The 16,581-nt window shown below is 55.9% G+C and overlaps 3 protein-coding genes across 3 annotated transcripts; 2 read left to right on the forward strand and 1 right to left on the reverse strand.

The window, feature by feature from the left end:
• Positions 1 to 603: 603 nt before the first annotated feature.
• On the forward strand, positions 604 to 1,911 carry ColSpa_08208 (uncharacterized protein; the record flags this gene model as incomplete). Its single annotated transcript, XM_049274420.1, has 1 exon — positions 604 to 1,911. The coding sequence occupies one exon, from the start codon at positions 604 to 606 to the stop codon at positions 1,909 to 1,911; it is 1,308 nt and encodes a 435-aa protein (XP_049130377.1).
• Positions 1,912 to 3,490: 1,579 nt separating this feature from the next.
• ColSpa_08209 (Kelch repeat-containing protein) lies at positions 3,491 to 5,760 on the forward strand (the record flags this gene model as incomplete). The annotated part of the gene is made up of 4 exons (XM_049274421.1): positions 3,491 to 3,686; positions 3,768 to 4,200; positions 4,260 to 4,517; positions 4,569 to 5,760. The coding sequence occupies 4 exons, from the start codon at positions 3,491 to 3,493 to the stop codon at positions 5,758 to 5,760; spliced, it is 2,079 nt and encodes a 692-aa protein (XP_049130378.1).
• Positions 5,761 to 9,934: 4,174 nt separating this feature from the next.
• Positions 9,935 to 11,091, reverse strand: ColSpa_08210 (uncharacterized protein; the record flags this gene model as incomplete). The annotated part of the gene is made up of 3 exons (XM_049274422.1): positions 9,935 to 10,442; positions 10,504 to 10,563; positions 10,889 to 11,091. The coding sequence occupies 3 exons, from the start codon at positions 11,089 to 11,091 to the stop codon at positions 9,935 to 9,937; spliced, it is 771 nt and encodes a 256-aa protein (XP_049130379.1).
• Positions 11,092 to 16,581: the final 5,490 nt, after the last annotated feature.

The following is a 16,581-nucleotide window of genomic DNA, read 5'->3' on the forward strand; positions in this document are numbered from 1 at the left end:
TCTTCAGTGTATGGCCACGGAAGTCGAATACGGATGTCTCTTGCATTGCTTATCTGAAGGCCTCTATGCCTCTATGCCGGGCTTCTCTTCAGCATATACGAAACAGCCTGAGTTGGTTACGTGAAACCTGTCCAGGATCTTCTACCAGACAAGAGTGCAAAAACCCTTCGCTCTCAGGGGTATCAAGAACCAAGTCAACCCGAAAAGTGTGTTGAGGCCTAGGATTACTAAAATAGCAAAGATTCAGTCAGATCAGCCACCCGAGCAACGTACGTACCGGTACGGCAATGATTGTGTGGCTAGTGGCTCGAGATTGATGGCTGAACAGCGGAAGAATAGATCGACCCACCGCCGCTCCCCCGCGGGATCCATACGGGTGACGGGGCCTGCAAGAAACACCCGTGGCTGTGCGGGCAGGCCATCCCTGCCATTACCCCAAAACCCCTGCGCCGTGCCCTCGCCTTGCATCTCATTGCCTCGACGCGCCCCCTCAATATGCGGCTCTAACGATCGGACGATTTTTAATCACGTCGCGTGCCCGTGAATAGCCTCTGGAAAGCGAACGAAGCTTATTAGGGTCTCGATTTACACCACTTCTCAGACATGCGACCGCTGGGAACCGCAGGCGCCGTCGGCAGAACTGCTACGAATGCCTGTTTTCACACATCATCGCAGTCTCAGGTGAGACGGCCGTGGGTTCACACCAAGAAAAGGTCAGCGGAACCACAAATACCCCCCTCGTGGCGGCCCTTTGAGGTGCCAGAGGTGGTCTTGGATCTCGACAGCTGGGACAGCGGGTATGCACGACCGTACGACAATGCGGAAAGGTCCGCTCAGCAAAAGAAATGGAGCGAGATGCCTCGCATCGACGCCACATGGAAACGAATCAGGAACTTCGAGTTTGACCGCCAGCGGGTGAGCGACAACTTTGCCAAAGTCGCTGGCCGCGACTACTGGCGTCAACGCTGGACCGTCACCGACCTTGACATTATGACCACTGCTCTGAGAGGGGCCCCCAAACATCGAAGACGTCCGGATAAAAAACGAGCCTACGGATCCGACGCTGACGGGGTCTTGAGCTCGGTGGCTTTCGAGAACGCGATTCCCATGTCCACCTTTCGGGACGAAAAGTCGTTTTTGAGCTGGCTGCTACACAGGAAACCCAGCACATCACCTAAACCCCAAAACACCGTTGCGATCTCACAAGAGCTTATAAGCAAACAAGACAGCCTGAAGGACCTTCGACGCTACATCTTGTTCCTTCTCCATCAAAGCGATGATGGACTCTTGCACGTTCGCCAGTGCAATGGGCACATCGCCCGAGTTCTACTCTGTGCTCTTTCGAAACCCGAGAAGAACTCCCTCGCTCTCCGCAACTTCTTGCCGTTCTTCAACAATCTTTTTGCCCTCTACCAGCAAAACGGATTGTCCCTTGGCCCTGAATTATGTGGTGCCTCTCTGGTTTTTTCGGCCCAGGCATTTCAGTTGCAGGCAACGGAGAGGTTCCTCGAGCATGGCTTAAAGCAAGGCTATTGGGTTTATGGGAAGCCATGGATTTCAGACGTGCAGGTTACGCTAAAGACATTGCACCAACAATGGGATCAAGAGGCACAAAACAACGCCTCCTCCCAAAGTGCCGAGTCCTACCATACACCTGGTATCCAGTCAAGCACAAGCAGCCACAAAGAGGTTATGGCCCGCCTCTTGGCAGGGGATGCTGGAAACCATGGTAAAGCGTCTTTTAAGACCGTTGTGGAGAGCAATCCCAGCAACGAGGGGCTGCGTGAGCAGTACTCGCGGCTGGTTGCCCGAGTCGGCCTTTTGCCAGATCAACTCACCCAAACTGAACTGAGTGGGGGGAAAGGCGAAGCCTGTCAATACCACACAGGTGCCGCGAACAACCGCCGTTGAGTAGGCTGCTGTTCGACCTAGACGGGAGGAGCTCGACTCATGACCCGAACGAACGGTTCAGGGTTGAGCCAGCCAAGGAGTCTGTGAATAGACGATTATGTCCCACGTTTTGGGTCGTGCTATTCAACTTAATACATCATTGTCATCCCCGTTTACAAGTTGTTTGGCCCAAGTCCTGAATTCGTCTTGTCTTCACATCCCCTAGTTCCACCTTACAGGCGCAGGCCACATTGTAAGTGGCATCTTTACTCGGTCGCCCGCGAAGCTATCATTCTCCTTTGACATCGTCCCTCTCAGCCTTGCCACGCCAACAATGCCGAATGCGGGCGTGGGTACCGTGTGGCTTGTTCTAAACTCTAGCACCTCGGAGACATAGTTCGCGCAAGCTGAACCTCGCCCCGCCAAGCCTGCCATCCCATTGGGCCCAAAGACTAAGACATGACAAGCTTAGCCTGACCGCCTCCCTCGTCCGCCTCTCCACGAAGAGGAATCGCCGTGTTCGCTTCGAATTCGTGCTTCCCCTCTCCATTGTCACCCATCCTGTGCCGCTGCACCTGGCTTCTGCATCTCCCGTTCGAGCATGATGTGTTTTGTCGAATGTCAACAGAAGCCTTGGAATTTCATCCGCGATTTGGCATCCTACCAACACCTTTACTCACCGCATCTCCATACACTTGCGCCTCCCTATCCGATGTCAAGGATCTTGACGGATGTATTCAGAGCATGCTTCGGCCAAAGCGGCCAATAAACACTTCTTTATTTCAAGGCACTAGAATCATGTTATCCTATTAAACCCATATCTCTACTAAATTCCTATGCTTCGTATCACACCCAGACATCCTCCCGCACATGTTTTGGGGGCTCCAGCTTGAGCAGACAACCAAAGAAACGGGACGTGGAAAAGCAAGCCATCTCGATGCGTGGCGCCTCGGACCACAGACTAGAAGCCCAGCTTCGTCGGCTGGTCCAGCCTCAGGGCTGGACCCGCACCGCTGTCCCCGAGTCTTATTCCGGTCTGGTTTCGGCGCCCCCAGTCAAGAGGTCTCTGACGGTACCATGGCTTGCTTGATAACCAGCAACAACCTGAAAAGCCCGAAGTCTTTTTCCCATCTACCCATTCTCGAGAACCCCCCAAATCCCCTCTTTGTCAATCTGGACAGTGTCTTTTCTTCCTTGCCTTAAGTGAAACAGCTTTGGTTCTCATCGTCCAGTTGCTACGAAGAAGTCCGTCCATATGTGTGCCTCTCTCCTCTGACTCTCTCGAACCTTGTTGGAATCTAGCATAATCTCTCCCAACATTCCACCGCTTGTTCCATACCAGAAGACCTTTCTGTTACTGTCTACAGAAGAATCCACATACTTCCCGAGACACATAACCCCAGTGGGGAGAGTCCCCTCAATATTTTTTGCAGATCATTCGAAACCATCAACTCGATACAACCCACCTACGTTGGTCGCATACGGTATGCTCATAGTGCACTCCGACTGACGGCCGAGTATTATCATGAGCCCGTCCGTGGACCGGCTGGGATCGTTAACTCCTCAACGCGTAGGAGCATCGTCCGGAACACTTCACAGAATGTCGCTCACGGCGCCCCTGCTCGCCCTTATAAGTTTTTCTCTGTTCTTGGCACCGACGGCAGCGCAACAAGATCCCGTGGCCAATTTCTGTCGCCGCTTTGGACATCAAACGGCCGTTGTTGATGACAAGCTATTCATCGATGGCGGCCTCATCAATTGGAACCCTCTTGCCTCCTTCCCTTCCAATTACACAAGTATGTCGTACCATTCGAAGTAGTTTCCTTGCGAAATACAGAAGTTTCGTTGGCCCTGACCTTTACTAACACCTTGCCCAGACACATGGCTTCTCTACCAAGACCTCTCTACAACGGCATCTACGGGCATGCCCCCTCTGTACGCAAACCTCTCCAAGAACGGCTCCATTCCCAATGTCGCTGGCGGCGCTCTTTGGTCCGACTCGGTCAATAAGCGTCTCTACCTCTTCGGCGGCGAGCACAATCTGGGAGAGCCTCCTTTGCCTTTCAATCTATATGGCTACGACATCCTGAATAACCAATGGGATTCCTTCGGTCCGTCACGCACGGGGGCGTCGATTTCCAAAGTGAGCTACGGTGCAGGAGTGTCAGTTGACAGTCGCGGGGAGGCATACTACTTTGGCGGATGGCTAAGCAACGCCTCCGTCCCCAACTGGGGTACCGGTCCGCCAGTAGCCACGACAGGATTGGTAAAATATACCATGGACACGAACAGTTTTTCCAACAACACTGGGTGAGTAGCAAAGCACCCATACATAGGAATGAGTTTGGATAGGAGCTGACGTTACGTAGTCCTGACAACATACGGCGCGCCGAGGGCAGCTTACAATACATCCCAGCGGGAGAGGGCGGAATGTTGATCTATTTTGGGGGCATCCAAGACCTGTCCGCCAACGGTACAGCTACGGGCCAGCCCATAGACCAGATCTTCATCTACGACGTCCTCAGCAGCAAGTGGTATACCCAGAAAGCTACCGGTCAGATCCCGGAGATGAGGCGGCGGTTTTGCGCAGGCGTGACGTGGGCAGCAGATCAGTCATCGTACAACATGTGAGCAGGCTCTTTACATCTCCAACCCCCTGTCGCTAACACCTCATCAAGTTACATGTACGGCGGCGCAACTGTTCCGGGCGTCCTCGGCGGGGGCTACGACGATCTCTACGTGCTCTCGATCCCAACCTTCACCTGGGTGAAGATGTACCCCCTCGGCCGCAACGGCACCGGTGACTACCCGCACCACTCGCTCACCTGTAACATCATCCCTGGCCGGGGCCAGATGATTATCTCCGGGGGCAACTTCCCGCTCACGCAAGACTGCGACTCCCCGGGCCAGTGGGGGACCCACAACGCCGACTTGGGGAAGCAGAACCCGAACAAGAGCCTCTGGGATCTGTACAAGCCCAACAAGACGACCTACGCCGTGCCGGACGAGGTCCTTGCGGTTGTAGGCGGTAACGGCAACGGCGGCGCGACCAAAACGACACCTGCGAACGGGTTCGATTACACCGACGTAGCCTTACTGATCACGCTCAAGGCCGATGTTGCCGTCCGGACGCCGACGAGGGCTGTTAACGGGTTTAGCCCACCGGCTCCGAGTACGAGTCTGTCTACGGGTGCAATCGTTGGCATTGCCGTCGGTGCTGCGGTCTTGGTCATCGCGCTGGCGGTGGGATGCTTCCTCGTCCGCAAGCGCCGCCAGCGCGTACTCCAGAACAGGACATCGCCGCCGGGGCCAAGTCACCTCTACCACGCCCAGAGCATGTCAGAACCATGGTCGGGGCCTCCATCCCACCTCAGCCCCATGCCATCGCCCTACTCACCACCGTACGGCCACTCGGCTTCCTTTCCGCTGCCTCCAACATCCCCGCACCCGATGTCTCCGCAAACCGTGTCGCCGCACATGAGCCCGCCGGTCGAGCTGCCTTCGCAGTCGTCGCAAACGACTCCAGCGGGCATGATGGGGGATACATCGATTCTGACGCACATGTCCTCCGCGTCGTCGTACCCGCCGCAGCATGCGTACTTCGGCGAGACGACGACGCTGCTGAACCAGCCGCGGTACGATGCCCACGGCAACATGTGGGTGCCGCAGGTGAGCATGGTGCAAGTCGCCCCGGGGGTGACGCCGCCGCTGCCTGAGTACACGCCGGCGAGGGGTGATCAGAAGACGACACCGCAGCCGGTGGCAGCTGAGGTGCAACCCGCGCCGGCCCAGGAGCCGCAAGAGTTGAGCGCGGACCCGGACGACCGCGCGGAGGCGAGTACACAGCACCAGACATATTACAACAGGTAGGGATACACGTTTCTGGCAGTCAGATACGTAGGTTCACTGGTCGAAAGGGTCCCAAGGGAAGAGCTGCCAGGAGCGGGGGGACAACACAACATGCGAGGTGTGCTTGATTGCGTCTTTGGCATCATGGTATGAAAGGGGGTTAGGTTGTATTTTGTTCAATGATTCCTACTAGGAGTTTGGGGTGTGGTGAAGGGATATCCGGAGTTGCAGGCTAGGCAGTGATCAAATTAAAACATCTTGGACATGGCGTAGTACTTGACCCATAATGGCGTTTGAGGACATCAGGGTTCGCGATGTCGACACGCCTCACGGCAATGCCATGGGTCGCACATTGTGGTGACCGGAGTGGGCTCCGGGTTCCTCGACCTCGGGTACTTCTTCGCCAATGGAAGGCATGAAGTATAGAGGATGTAGAATGTACGCCTCTGGGCTCACTGCAACGATTTGCAAGCAAAAATAAAATAAAAAATGAGTTCCGGGCCTGCCGTAATGGAACTCACAACCACCGCCCATTCCAAATGTATAGGAGCCAGCTTGCTTAGAACATCATCAGTCAAGAATTACGCCGAAGATAATACCGTCGTCAACATAACCTTCCGAGATTATATCGCGGCCGATGGGGCCGCCAAAACAGGGATGAGAGTCAGTTGCTGGAGGTCCTGGGGTGGGCCACTGGACCCCTCCCCCAATCGAGACGGCCCCCGACCGACACCGAGAAACCGGGGACCCGGACTCCACTCCGCTCAAAACCGACATCGCCGACATTTGTCCTTCTCTCTCCCGTCCTCTTCCTCCCGACCGGACCCGGCCGAACCTGCCGCCGCCGCGTCGCCCTGCAGACCTCTGGTCGGAGTCGCCCGAAGGAGCAAAAGAGGAGGGCCGCATTGTCATCTCGCACAGAATCCGAGCGACACCTCACAATCCCACGTCGACGGCTCATCACATCTCGAGAACCGGCTCGACGTGTCAGCACCCAATGCAACCTTGCACACCATACGGGGGGGCTTGAGCCGCTTGTCGATAACGCACTCAAGCCCCCGCCGAATAGCCGAGACTACCCTATCTCGCCCATATCACGCATCGACAACCGTGCCGGGCCCAAGATAGCAGTCCAGCTTCACTGTTTGGCCCGACGACTAGCAGCGTCGTCGTCGTCTTCCCCGATCCAACCAGAGGAAGGATCCCGACTAATCAACTAATAATCAATCTCCGAGGGAACGGGGGGAGGATAATCAGGGCACACGACTCACGCCTCACGTCATCCCACACCATCCACACCAGCCGACATCACAAGGTGCACGCCGCGTCAAGTGCGCTTCAGCTGCCGCACCCGCACCACACGCCTGCTCGGTCACGCCTCTTTACACAGACGTCGTCCCTCCCTCACCTTTCCCACACATTTCTTCTCACCTTGTGCCACCACACCTTCACCGCGACAAGAGGCCGTACCTACATGGCGTGCCTGGCTTGCGTGATTCACTAGTCCCGGGACCCGGCATGCACCACCACCACCACCCCCTTCGCCCATCCATCTCACCTTGGGAAAACCTGGCAACTGCGCCCAGCTCACCGCTCCGGCCCCCAATCACTCCCCTCGTCCCCGTCACCGTCGCCGTCACAGGCCACCGGGAACCGCCACGGGCCTCCCATCACGAGATGCCCTCATCACACAGAACCCGTTCCGTCATTGCCCATCGTTTGGCCCCCGACCCAGACAGTCCGGTCTCGCCCACCATCCTCCTTCATCACCTACCATCACGAGGTCGGGCACATGACTCAAACCGCCTCGTTCCTTATCACCTCATACCTCGAGATCCATCGTCATCGTCTACATAGCAAACGCCCCAGACTCAGTTCCTATTAACAGAAGCCACCAAAAGCCCCTCCCCATCCATATTGAGACTGTAACCCTCTCTCTCAAGACCTCCCCCCCACCCCCACCCAACCCAGGTCACGTCAAAGTCTCAACATTATCAGCCGGTTGCCGATAGCGACGATGCAAGACCCCAGATCCAATGTTCCCCCTCGTCACCTCGTCCCTGGGGACCCTTCCCTCCAAACACCCCACCCCGTGCAGTGGCCCCCTCAGTGGGTTCCTCCCGGCGCCCGCAGAACACGAGACAGGGAACCGCGTCTCGGACGGCCTCCCCCATCTCGACGCTGAGCCGGCAGTCGTGTCCCAGAAACACCCGGGAACAACAGACGGCGGGAAGAGCATGAATAATTAAAGTGAAGAAATGGAAGAGAAAAACGTCGATTAATTGAATTGAATTAAGCGGAGGAAACGGCCGCAATGGCATCCGGCCCCGGGCCCACTGCACCCCATTACTGGGTACCTCGCCTGCGAGGACCACCACTCTGTAAGCAAAGAGCAAAAAAAAAAACGCTGTGTAACCTCCCCGCCCTCTCCCCCCTCCCCCATCCGGGTGCCTTTGGAACTTCAGTCATTAGGCTCTATCTCGATGACCAAAGGGTCTGGACCTCGTCAGAAAGGCGGCACAGCAGAGAGAGGAATGAGCATCGAATCCTGCGCTTGCTCGTAAATTAAATATCCCCCCCCTCCTTCCCCCATCAGGATTCGTAACCCCCAAACCCTCAGAGAACCAAAGAGAGCGTGTGTGCGTATGTGTGTGTGTGCCATGCAATATCAACTTATCTAAAGTCCCCAATCACACAAACATACGCCCTTATCGCGGCATTCCCAGCCCTGCAAGTCCGCGTCCCCGACCCGGGCGGAGGAACTGCGTGCGCGCTCTCTCTCTCGCTCAACTCCTGTCCATCTCCCGAGTCAGTCTCGCATGTCAAACCCCATGCGGGCCACTTCTGCCCCCCCCCCCCGCTAAGCCGGCAACTCGCCATCTGGGGAAACCCGCAAGACGGGGATCGACGTTGTGCGTCTGGAGGGGGGCCACCTTCACATTTGGGGGTCCTACGGATTGTTTGTGGTTCAGATGGTGGATTTCTTGCTTCATTGCTATCTCCCACCAAACAAAAAAGCCAAGCCAAGCCACCCTCCCATTATCTGCCGCCGTCGAGCTGCCGATCAAACCATCTGGTCTCACGCCTGTTTGCGCGCGCGCGCGCAGGCACGACTATGTTCCTGAGCCGTAAATCCGTACATAAAAATTATTGTGAGAATGGCTCCATGCGTCCTGCCGATCCGAGATATGCTATGTATTTTTTTTTGACAATATGATGATCCGTTGAGAGAAGGGGGAGTACTGTATCCGCCATATGCCTCCTCCGAGTTCCGAATAAGAAAAAAGAAGATACGCCCTAGATACTACGATCCGTTATGCCCTTTCATGCAAAGCCATTCCTTCCCCCAACCATTGATGCCCACGCCCGCCTTTCTATATGCCTTCAGGGGGTGGTGGTGATGGTGGTGGCTTGAGCAACATATGAGTGAGACTATGAAAATGCCCATCAGAAGCTCGGTAAAAGAAAAGGTAGAACAAACGCCCATTATGAATCGTCCTTCCACGCCCCACCCACGGAGGTTTTCGTGGAACCCTCCGTGATTGTGTTGGGAATGGCGTACCAAGTGGTCGGTTCGAATCCAGGACGGGGTGGGAGAGAAGAAAAAAACGAGACCAAACCCCAATTCGCTGTGCCAATGCCAATCAATGCCTATGCCAATGCAACCCCAATTTTGATTTTGATTCCTTCCCAGCTCCCTGTCTCCCCTCACATGACCGCAGCCATGGCGTTTCGCAGTGCAGAAAAGACATTGTAAATGCGTAAATGAATCCCCACAACCTGCAATGCTGGCTCTCCGTGCCAAGACCTGACCTTCGTGGGGTAAAGTTGGGGGCAGCAGGAGGAGCAAGACCGGTGAAGGGTGTGCGGATGAGTCGGAAAGGTGACAAGCCGGGCAACCCGTGCCTAAAGAGATGAAGGTGAATCAATCTCCCTTGACCGGCCATCGCCTCCGTGAGTGCCCCCCGCGTTTTGCAGTGCTCGGAATCGACGCTAACCCCGCGGGTCTGGGGCTGGGGTAAGACAGGCGAGTACGAGGACCCGTCACCCCCGCCCGCCGCGCACACAGAGCTGGACTTGACGCTCTGCGCAAAGGGCCAATCGCTTCCCCAACACCGTCGTCGTGCAACAAGTTGGCTAAACCGTGTGTCTGGTGGTGCAGCTTCCCTCACACACACACACCGTCCGGTGAGCGTTAACGGCCGACCATCGGGGTCACCAACTCGATGCTCTTCGGCCTCGAGTAGCCCGGCCCAGTGGGTCTCCGCGTCGGTAGCGGCCGGTCCATGCCGCTGGAGCTGTAGTTGTAGGCGTACCCGTTCGCTGCGTAACCCCCGTCGTAGGTGGCCGGGAAGAAGCTATTGGTACCGCGGTTGTACGAGGTGCTGGGGCTGTTGGTGGTGCTCTTGGTGAAGGGCCACAGGCTGGGGTGAGACGACGTGGGGGACGGCGGGCTCGGGGGCCGGATGCTGAGCGACCTCAGCGCGGAGATGGCGGATGAGTACTGGCCACCGCCGCTGGTGGTGGTGGCACCCGGCGTTGTGGGCGGGGAGAAGTGCATCGAGTTCGGCCTCGAGGGTGATGCGCGAGGCACAATGTCCCTCGGCTCGGGGTTGCCCATGGCGTAGAAGGGGTAGTTGCCCATGTGCGCTTGGCTGTGGCTCCTGCCAGTTGATGCGCTTTGCTGATCGTGTTGGCGGCACCTAAGGAGAGTGTCAGTAAAGGATCGCGGCACGCGTGTCATGGTCTCGGAGTCTCACTTACGCTTCTGAGCAGTACAGGAAGTTGGCGTCTTGGGGTATGAATTGCTTCTCGCAAGTCATGCTAGAACATGGCCAGTCAGCAAGGCTTCTTCAATGGGCAGAGGAGCAACAGCTCCAAACGGGGTCCCGAACTGTGTCGAGCAGCCATCGGGAGATAAGCAGCGCGCCGAGCTGGGCGTCCATAGTGACGCTGCAGTGCACCCGAAGGGGAAATACAATACGCAACTGCATTGGATGGCGGACGGTGTCGCCAGACGACATATTGCGGGGTTGGCCAGTCTAGGACATGGCGCCAGAAGCCCGCTTGTGCTCCAAGCCCCGAGGAGAAACAAAGAAAAGACGGATGAAGGGGGAGGAGGAGGAAGGAAGGAAGTGCGTAAACGTACCAGAACTGAGGGAAGCTCTCCCGTTGATCGTCCCACGAGTCTTGCAGCTCTCGTTCCCGGTCCCTGGGGCTCTTGCCCAGCTTCTGGGGAGTCTGGCGCCTCGTGAGGGTTGAAGGGCGCTTGCCGTACCGAGAGGGGTCGGTGGCAGTGACGGTCTTTTCCGACATGGACGTGTTGCCCGACTTTCTGCGGCTGTGATGCATTGCGAGATGTGTTGTTGTGGTATGGCTGAGGGTGACGGAGGAGGTGAGGACTCGAGTTGCAAGAGACCGGTGCGAGGTTGGCAGGGGTCTTGTAGTCTCTCGCTCAGTCTCTCGTGTCTTTCAGTCAGTGTAGGTGCCTGTGTCGGTGGATGAACGGCGGGAGCAGATAAGCGGGGAATGGCGGTCTTTTGGTGGAGGGGTAGCGCTGTTCTATTCCCCTAAGCAGCGATGATTGACAACGGGACTCTGTGCGATGCCTGTCCGTCCTTGTCTCGGCCGTCGGGTTTGGCAGAGACCTTTTGAGGCGGCCCAGGATGGAGAGAGAAAAAAAATACCCGGAGAAGGAAGACGGTATCCGAATTTCTCGTGAAAATTTTTCGCAACAATCGGTGAGATCTGGGCTGTTGGTGGCCTTGGAATGGGAAATGCAGGAAATTGGTCCTTGCTGTCTCACGCGGTTCCGAGTGGCAAACTCGGGGCCCTTGGCCTTTAGTATCCGTAGGTAAGGGTTGCTTGTGGTTGTGGTTGTGGGTTGGGTTGGTTTGGCTTGGTTTGGTTTGGGTTGGTAGTGCTCCGACTCCGTACGTTGCCCGCCGCTGAAGAGATTTTTTTGCCGTTGTCGGTTTTTCCCCCGCAGGTCAGAGCGGGTGCTGGGAGGATTAAGAAGGGTCTCGAGCTATCGCAAGTGCAGGGGACGCCTGATGTGTGGTTTGGGGTGTGCCTTATTTCCAGTAGCTAAGGCGGCTTGGTGATGGATTGGAAAGATAGCGGCGGGTTTGCGTCTGGGGGGGTGTGTGGGAGTGGGTGCGGATATGTATATTTGGCCGAGAAGCTGATAAGTGATGGGAAAGGGTGTGTGTGGTGTGTGTGTGTGTGTGTGAGTGTGTGCGCGCGCGCGCGTGGGTGGGCTGTGACTGTGACTTCTGACTTGATGCGGTTCCTCAAGGGAGGTGCTGGATCCCCTATCAACCCGGTCGGGGGGTTTAAACCGCTGGCAGAACCTGAGTCGAGGCCTAGGCGCGATGAAAAGGAAAAGAGGCGTGCCGCCAGTCCAAGCAGATCTGAGGTGGTGCTGCAAGCTTGCAGGAAGGATTGGCCGCTTGTGTTTTTCGAGAAGGCTAACTCGGCTGCTGGCACCAGACTTGCGCTGACGGTTGTTGCTGTTGCCGTGCTAGGTACTAAGGTGGTGGGCAAGTTAGAGAGGCTACAGTTTGGGGTGAGACCCGACTGACAAGGTGCGAGTTGCTGGCCCAGCACGAGAAGGGGTGGTGTGAGAGGTTGCAAGCTTGGTGTGTGTAAGTCGCAGACCGGGGTGGGCGATGATGGTACGTAGTGTAGCGCAGGCAGGCCCAGAGTAGCGCGTGCTTGTTCTGGCTCCAAGGATTGATGACCAGGTGCTGTGTCTGCAGTAGGTAGGTAGGCAGGCAATATGTTTGCTACCGTCTCGAGGAATCAATCAACAAGCCAGCGGCGTGCAGAAACGGATAGGCGCTCTCGCAGGAAGCACGATGACGACAGTGCAGAGCGCGGGAGCGGGGACCGGGGCTGGTCTAGTTTGCAGTTGCCCGTCTTTCCGTTGGCTTCGGCGGTGGGAATTTATTTGTGCAGCGAGATGCAATTCGTGTATCAGCAGGGCGAAATCCGAGCAACGTCGTCAGGCGAGTGAGGGTGAAAGAAGAGACGAAGACGAAAGGAGAAGCTGCTGACGTAGTGGCCACCGTCTGTCGTCTTGCATCCGTGTACTCTGGAACCTCGGGATGTTACGAAGCGGAAGGGTGCGAGACGAGAAGATTTGAGCCTCTCTCCGGAAATCAGACAAGAAGATGGGCCCGGGAAATATTTGTAGTCCTGCAGCCAGCACGCGCGGAATGGATGGCTTTGGATGTACTTGTATCAACGTTTCTCGGATGGATGGATGGAGCCGCTCGATTATGACTCTTTCCGTTGCCGTACTACTTTTTTTTTTTTTCTTTCTTTCGCTCCCTTGGAAGATGGGTTATTTTTTATTGTATTTTTCTCTGCCTTTCCCTCGGCACCCTGGGACCCAGGCAAAGACGCAAGGTACCTCGGATTGACGCAAGGACAGGCAGGGCCGTGGGTTCGCCGAAAGCGGAGATGTCGGGGTACGAACGGACCTCGAGCCTATGAGATGGGAAAAGCGCCGCCGATTCGTCCGTCGTCTCAACTCTGCTGATGACAGCCAGCAATAATACCACGCCACGGGCTCAGGGCACAAGCTGTGTGGTGTTGGTTGCTGTTGCGGGAGGAGGAAGAGGTGGTGGTGGTGGTGGTGGTGGTGGTGGATGTAACCCGTAATAGCAGTAACAGATGCGAGGAGCAACGGACACAGACGCCGCCGATTCGCAGACACCCTGATGAACCCTCTCTCCGTAAGATTCTGAGTCGGGTAAGGCCTGATGGACTCGTTCTGTTTGCTTCCGAACCGGACGGTGAGAATCAAGGGCGGGCAACCTAGGAATGGGCTATTTTCTCCTGCTGGCTAGCCGCTGACTGTATGTGGATAGTCGGGTTGACTACCATCCAGGTTGCGTGTGAGACTCGGAGAATAAATAAATAAAGATAAGTAGTTAGAAGGGGAAAAAAGTACTCTTTGTCGTCCGTGTGTAATGCGGGCGTGTCTTTTTTCGTACGCGAGCTAATTTGGTTGGGAATTCCTGGAGTAACGCGGCTTCTTTGCAAAATTTTCTCTCCCCAAAACTTTTTTTTCTTCCTCTTTGATCTTGTTGTCTCTCTTCACCGACTTATTGACGTGGGATGAGGAACGCGGTGGCTAGCGAAGTGCCCTTGTTTTCAGATCGAGATTCGAGATCGGGGACTGAGGTTTATATCGCAGCCGGCTCCAGGTTGTCACGGGGAATATGGCAGAAGGACAGAATGGGCTGGATGGCGAGCTCGCGCTGGACGGGGGAGGCCTGTCTTCTCGTCTCCTCTGCTCTTTATTTTATTTTTCTTAAATCAATTTTTTTTCTCTTGCGAATGGCTGTATTGGGCAATCCGGGATCCCTGCCTGTGACTCCGTGGGTGGATTGAGAGCTGAGCGTGTGGATGTACCTTTTGCTGCCCGTTGCGTGCGCGGATGACAATATGGATGATGGTTTGGTCCCCCCCCCTCCTCTCTCTCTTGTGGAGATGTCGTGCTGGCGGACTCGGTCGAGACTAGTACATAGTTAGCGAGACGAGGGGGATGTGCAGACCAGGGCAAAGGCCAAACAGGGCTTTTAATAGTGCATAATATGGGGAAGTCCAGAAGGGAAACCAGACGATGATGCACGATGCTTGCCGCAAAAGACAGCCAGTCTGGGGATGAAGTTGTGAAGTAATGGAAACAATCGTGCACAGAAAGTACTATGTACCGTACCTTCTGAAGCATGTACCTCCCTCCTCTACGATGTACCTTTTGCGAATTGCGTTTTCTTAGTGGGTATGTACGTAAGCATCGGTACGTATCTTGTAGCTCCCCGGGAAAAGAAAAGAAAGCAAAAAGCTTACCAGTAGCGGTCAATGGTGAATGGTGAATTCGTGGCTGCAATCACGAACCTAGCCACAAGCCCTCCATTATTACATGATTGAGACCAGAATGCCAGGTACGAAGATGCAGCACGATGCAATGCTGAAGGCACCACAAGGGCCCTGGCTGAGGTGATCAAGGGGGACCGGACGCCCTGCAGCAGGAGGAAGAGGAGGAGGAGGAGGAGGCCCTGGACCTGGGCCCGTACCGTGGCTGTTAGGCGAGGTGATCCAGACGTCAAGCTCGTACCTACGGGATAGCAATGACGAGGTGTGGCCAGGTGACTGGCCATGCGAGGACTAACGATAGCCAGGCCTGACGCGAGTGAGGGGTGGTCCTCTGGATGATTGCGATGCATCATTTTCGCCATTCTGTCATCAGCTCACTCCATCGGTGCCCAGGGCGTCTCTCGGAGGTTGCAGGCTGTAGTAACCTTTCTCGTTCCCTGAGCCAGCGCTCTGCCTGCCATATGCCGATGGGGGTCCTGCTTGTTCTTCTCGTCGGTCTGCATAGCCCAGAGGTGCAGTCGAGCTGTGCCCGGCGAGCTTGCGCAACATCAAAGCATCATCTCATTAGCTAACAAGTGCTGATGGGCATCCGCTCCGAGCCAACCATATGGCCTTGCTGCGTAGCTAAGGCGGTAGGGAACAGGCAGGGAACCTACCTTGCCTACCCAGGACACGCAACGCCAGGCAAAAGGTACAGTACCTCACCTCATGCGGCGACCTGCTCGAAACCTTTACGGCCTCGATGCGGACTCCTTCAGACGCGCAATGTACCGGTGCCCGCGCAATGGAGCCAAGAGGTACATCACACGCCGGACCGTCCAAAGTCCTCGGACGAAGAAACAAGCACTTGAATGCGGTGGGGGTGGGCGGTCCTCTGAAGGGACGGGAGAAGGACGCAACGAAGCAGGCCAACGTGGCTGAATGACTGATCACGATCTGCCCTGCTCCATCCGCATGAACACTGCGACCTGACAACTCCAATGGAATCTCTGGAACAGCCAGTCGGCTCGCGCTGCTGGATGCAGCGTGCCTGGCTGCACATCCCGTACTATGGAGAGGGCTACAACCTGCATGACCAACCAAACAACACATAAGAAGGGAAGGGAAAGGAAGGGAAGGACAAGAGAACAAGTCCCTAGGTACCTTGCATCGTTGTGAAACTTACAGTTGCAACTCACAGCAGCCTCGACATCTGGTGAGCCGGTGTTGCTAAGGCGGAAATGTAAGTATTCCCCACAAGGGCTTGACCCAGGCAGCTATCAATACGGCATCTTCTTTTACCAGCTTCTAGATTGGGTCTGGCCATTGAGGTATTTCCCCATCTCGCGTCTTATGTTCGCAACTGCACCGCCATAGTGTTTCTTCCATTTCCTTGGTTTACCCCCCCGAGACTGAGACTCTAGGGGGGAAATGGGTTTCCACATGCCACGACAATGTACTCTTCCGGCTCGGTTGCTTTCAGAAGAAGGACCACGATGATACAATGCGGCTTGGGCGAGGGCCGGTGACGCAGTCCCGGGTTTTATTATTATTATACTTTCGGCACGTCCCTGGGATCACCAGATGTTGCAATTATGCTCAAATGGCACAACATTGGCAACAACAGACGGTTGCCAAACACTCGCTCTGTGTGTCCGCGAGACTCCACCACGGCTCGACTTGTCTTGCTACGGTTTTTTTTTCCTCTTCCAGGTCTTGCGTCGTCGAGTCGGGTCTAATGGAACGCGCACGAGGGCCGCCAGCCAGCCAGCCAGCCAGCCAGCTCAGCGGTAACCCCGGTAAGGATTGCAAGAGACATCCGGGCGTCTGGCTTCTGCTGTGCCGAGATGTGCGGCGTAGGCGGTTGCGGCTGCTACGGACAAGAAGAGCCCCAGTCTTCTGTGGTTTACAACCTAGACTGCTCTCACATCACCTCATCCACTGCCCTGAGCACGTTTCCCCACGAATGGGGCG

The sequence above is a fragment of the Colletotrichum spaethianum genome (genome assembly GCF_022836535.1).
Source record: "Colletotrichum spaethianum MAFF 239500 DNA, contig21, whole genome shotgun sequence".
NCBI classification, from domain to species: domain Eukaryota; kingdom Fungi; phylum Ascomycota; class Sordariomycetes; order Glomerellales; family Glomerellaceae; genus Colletotrichum; species Colletotrichum spaethianum.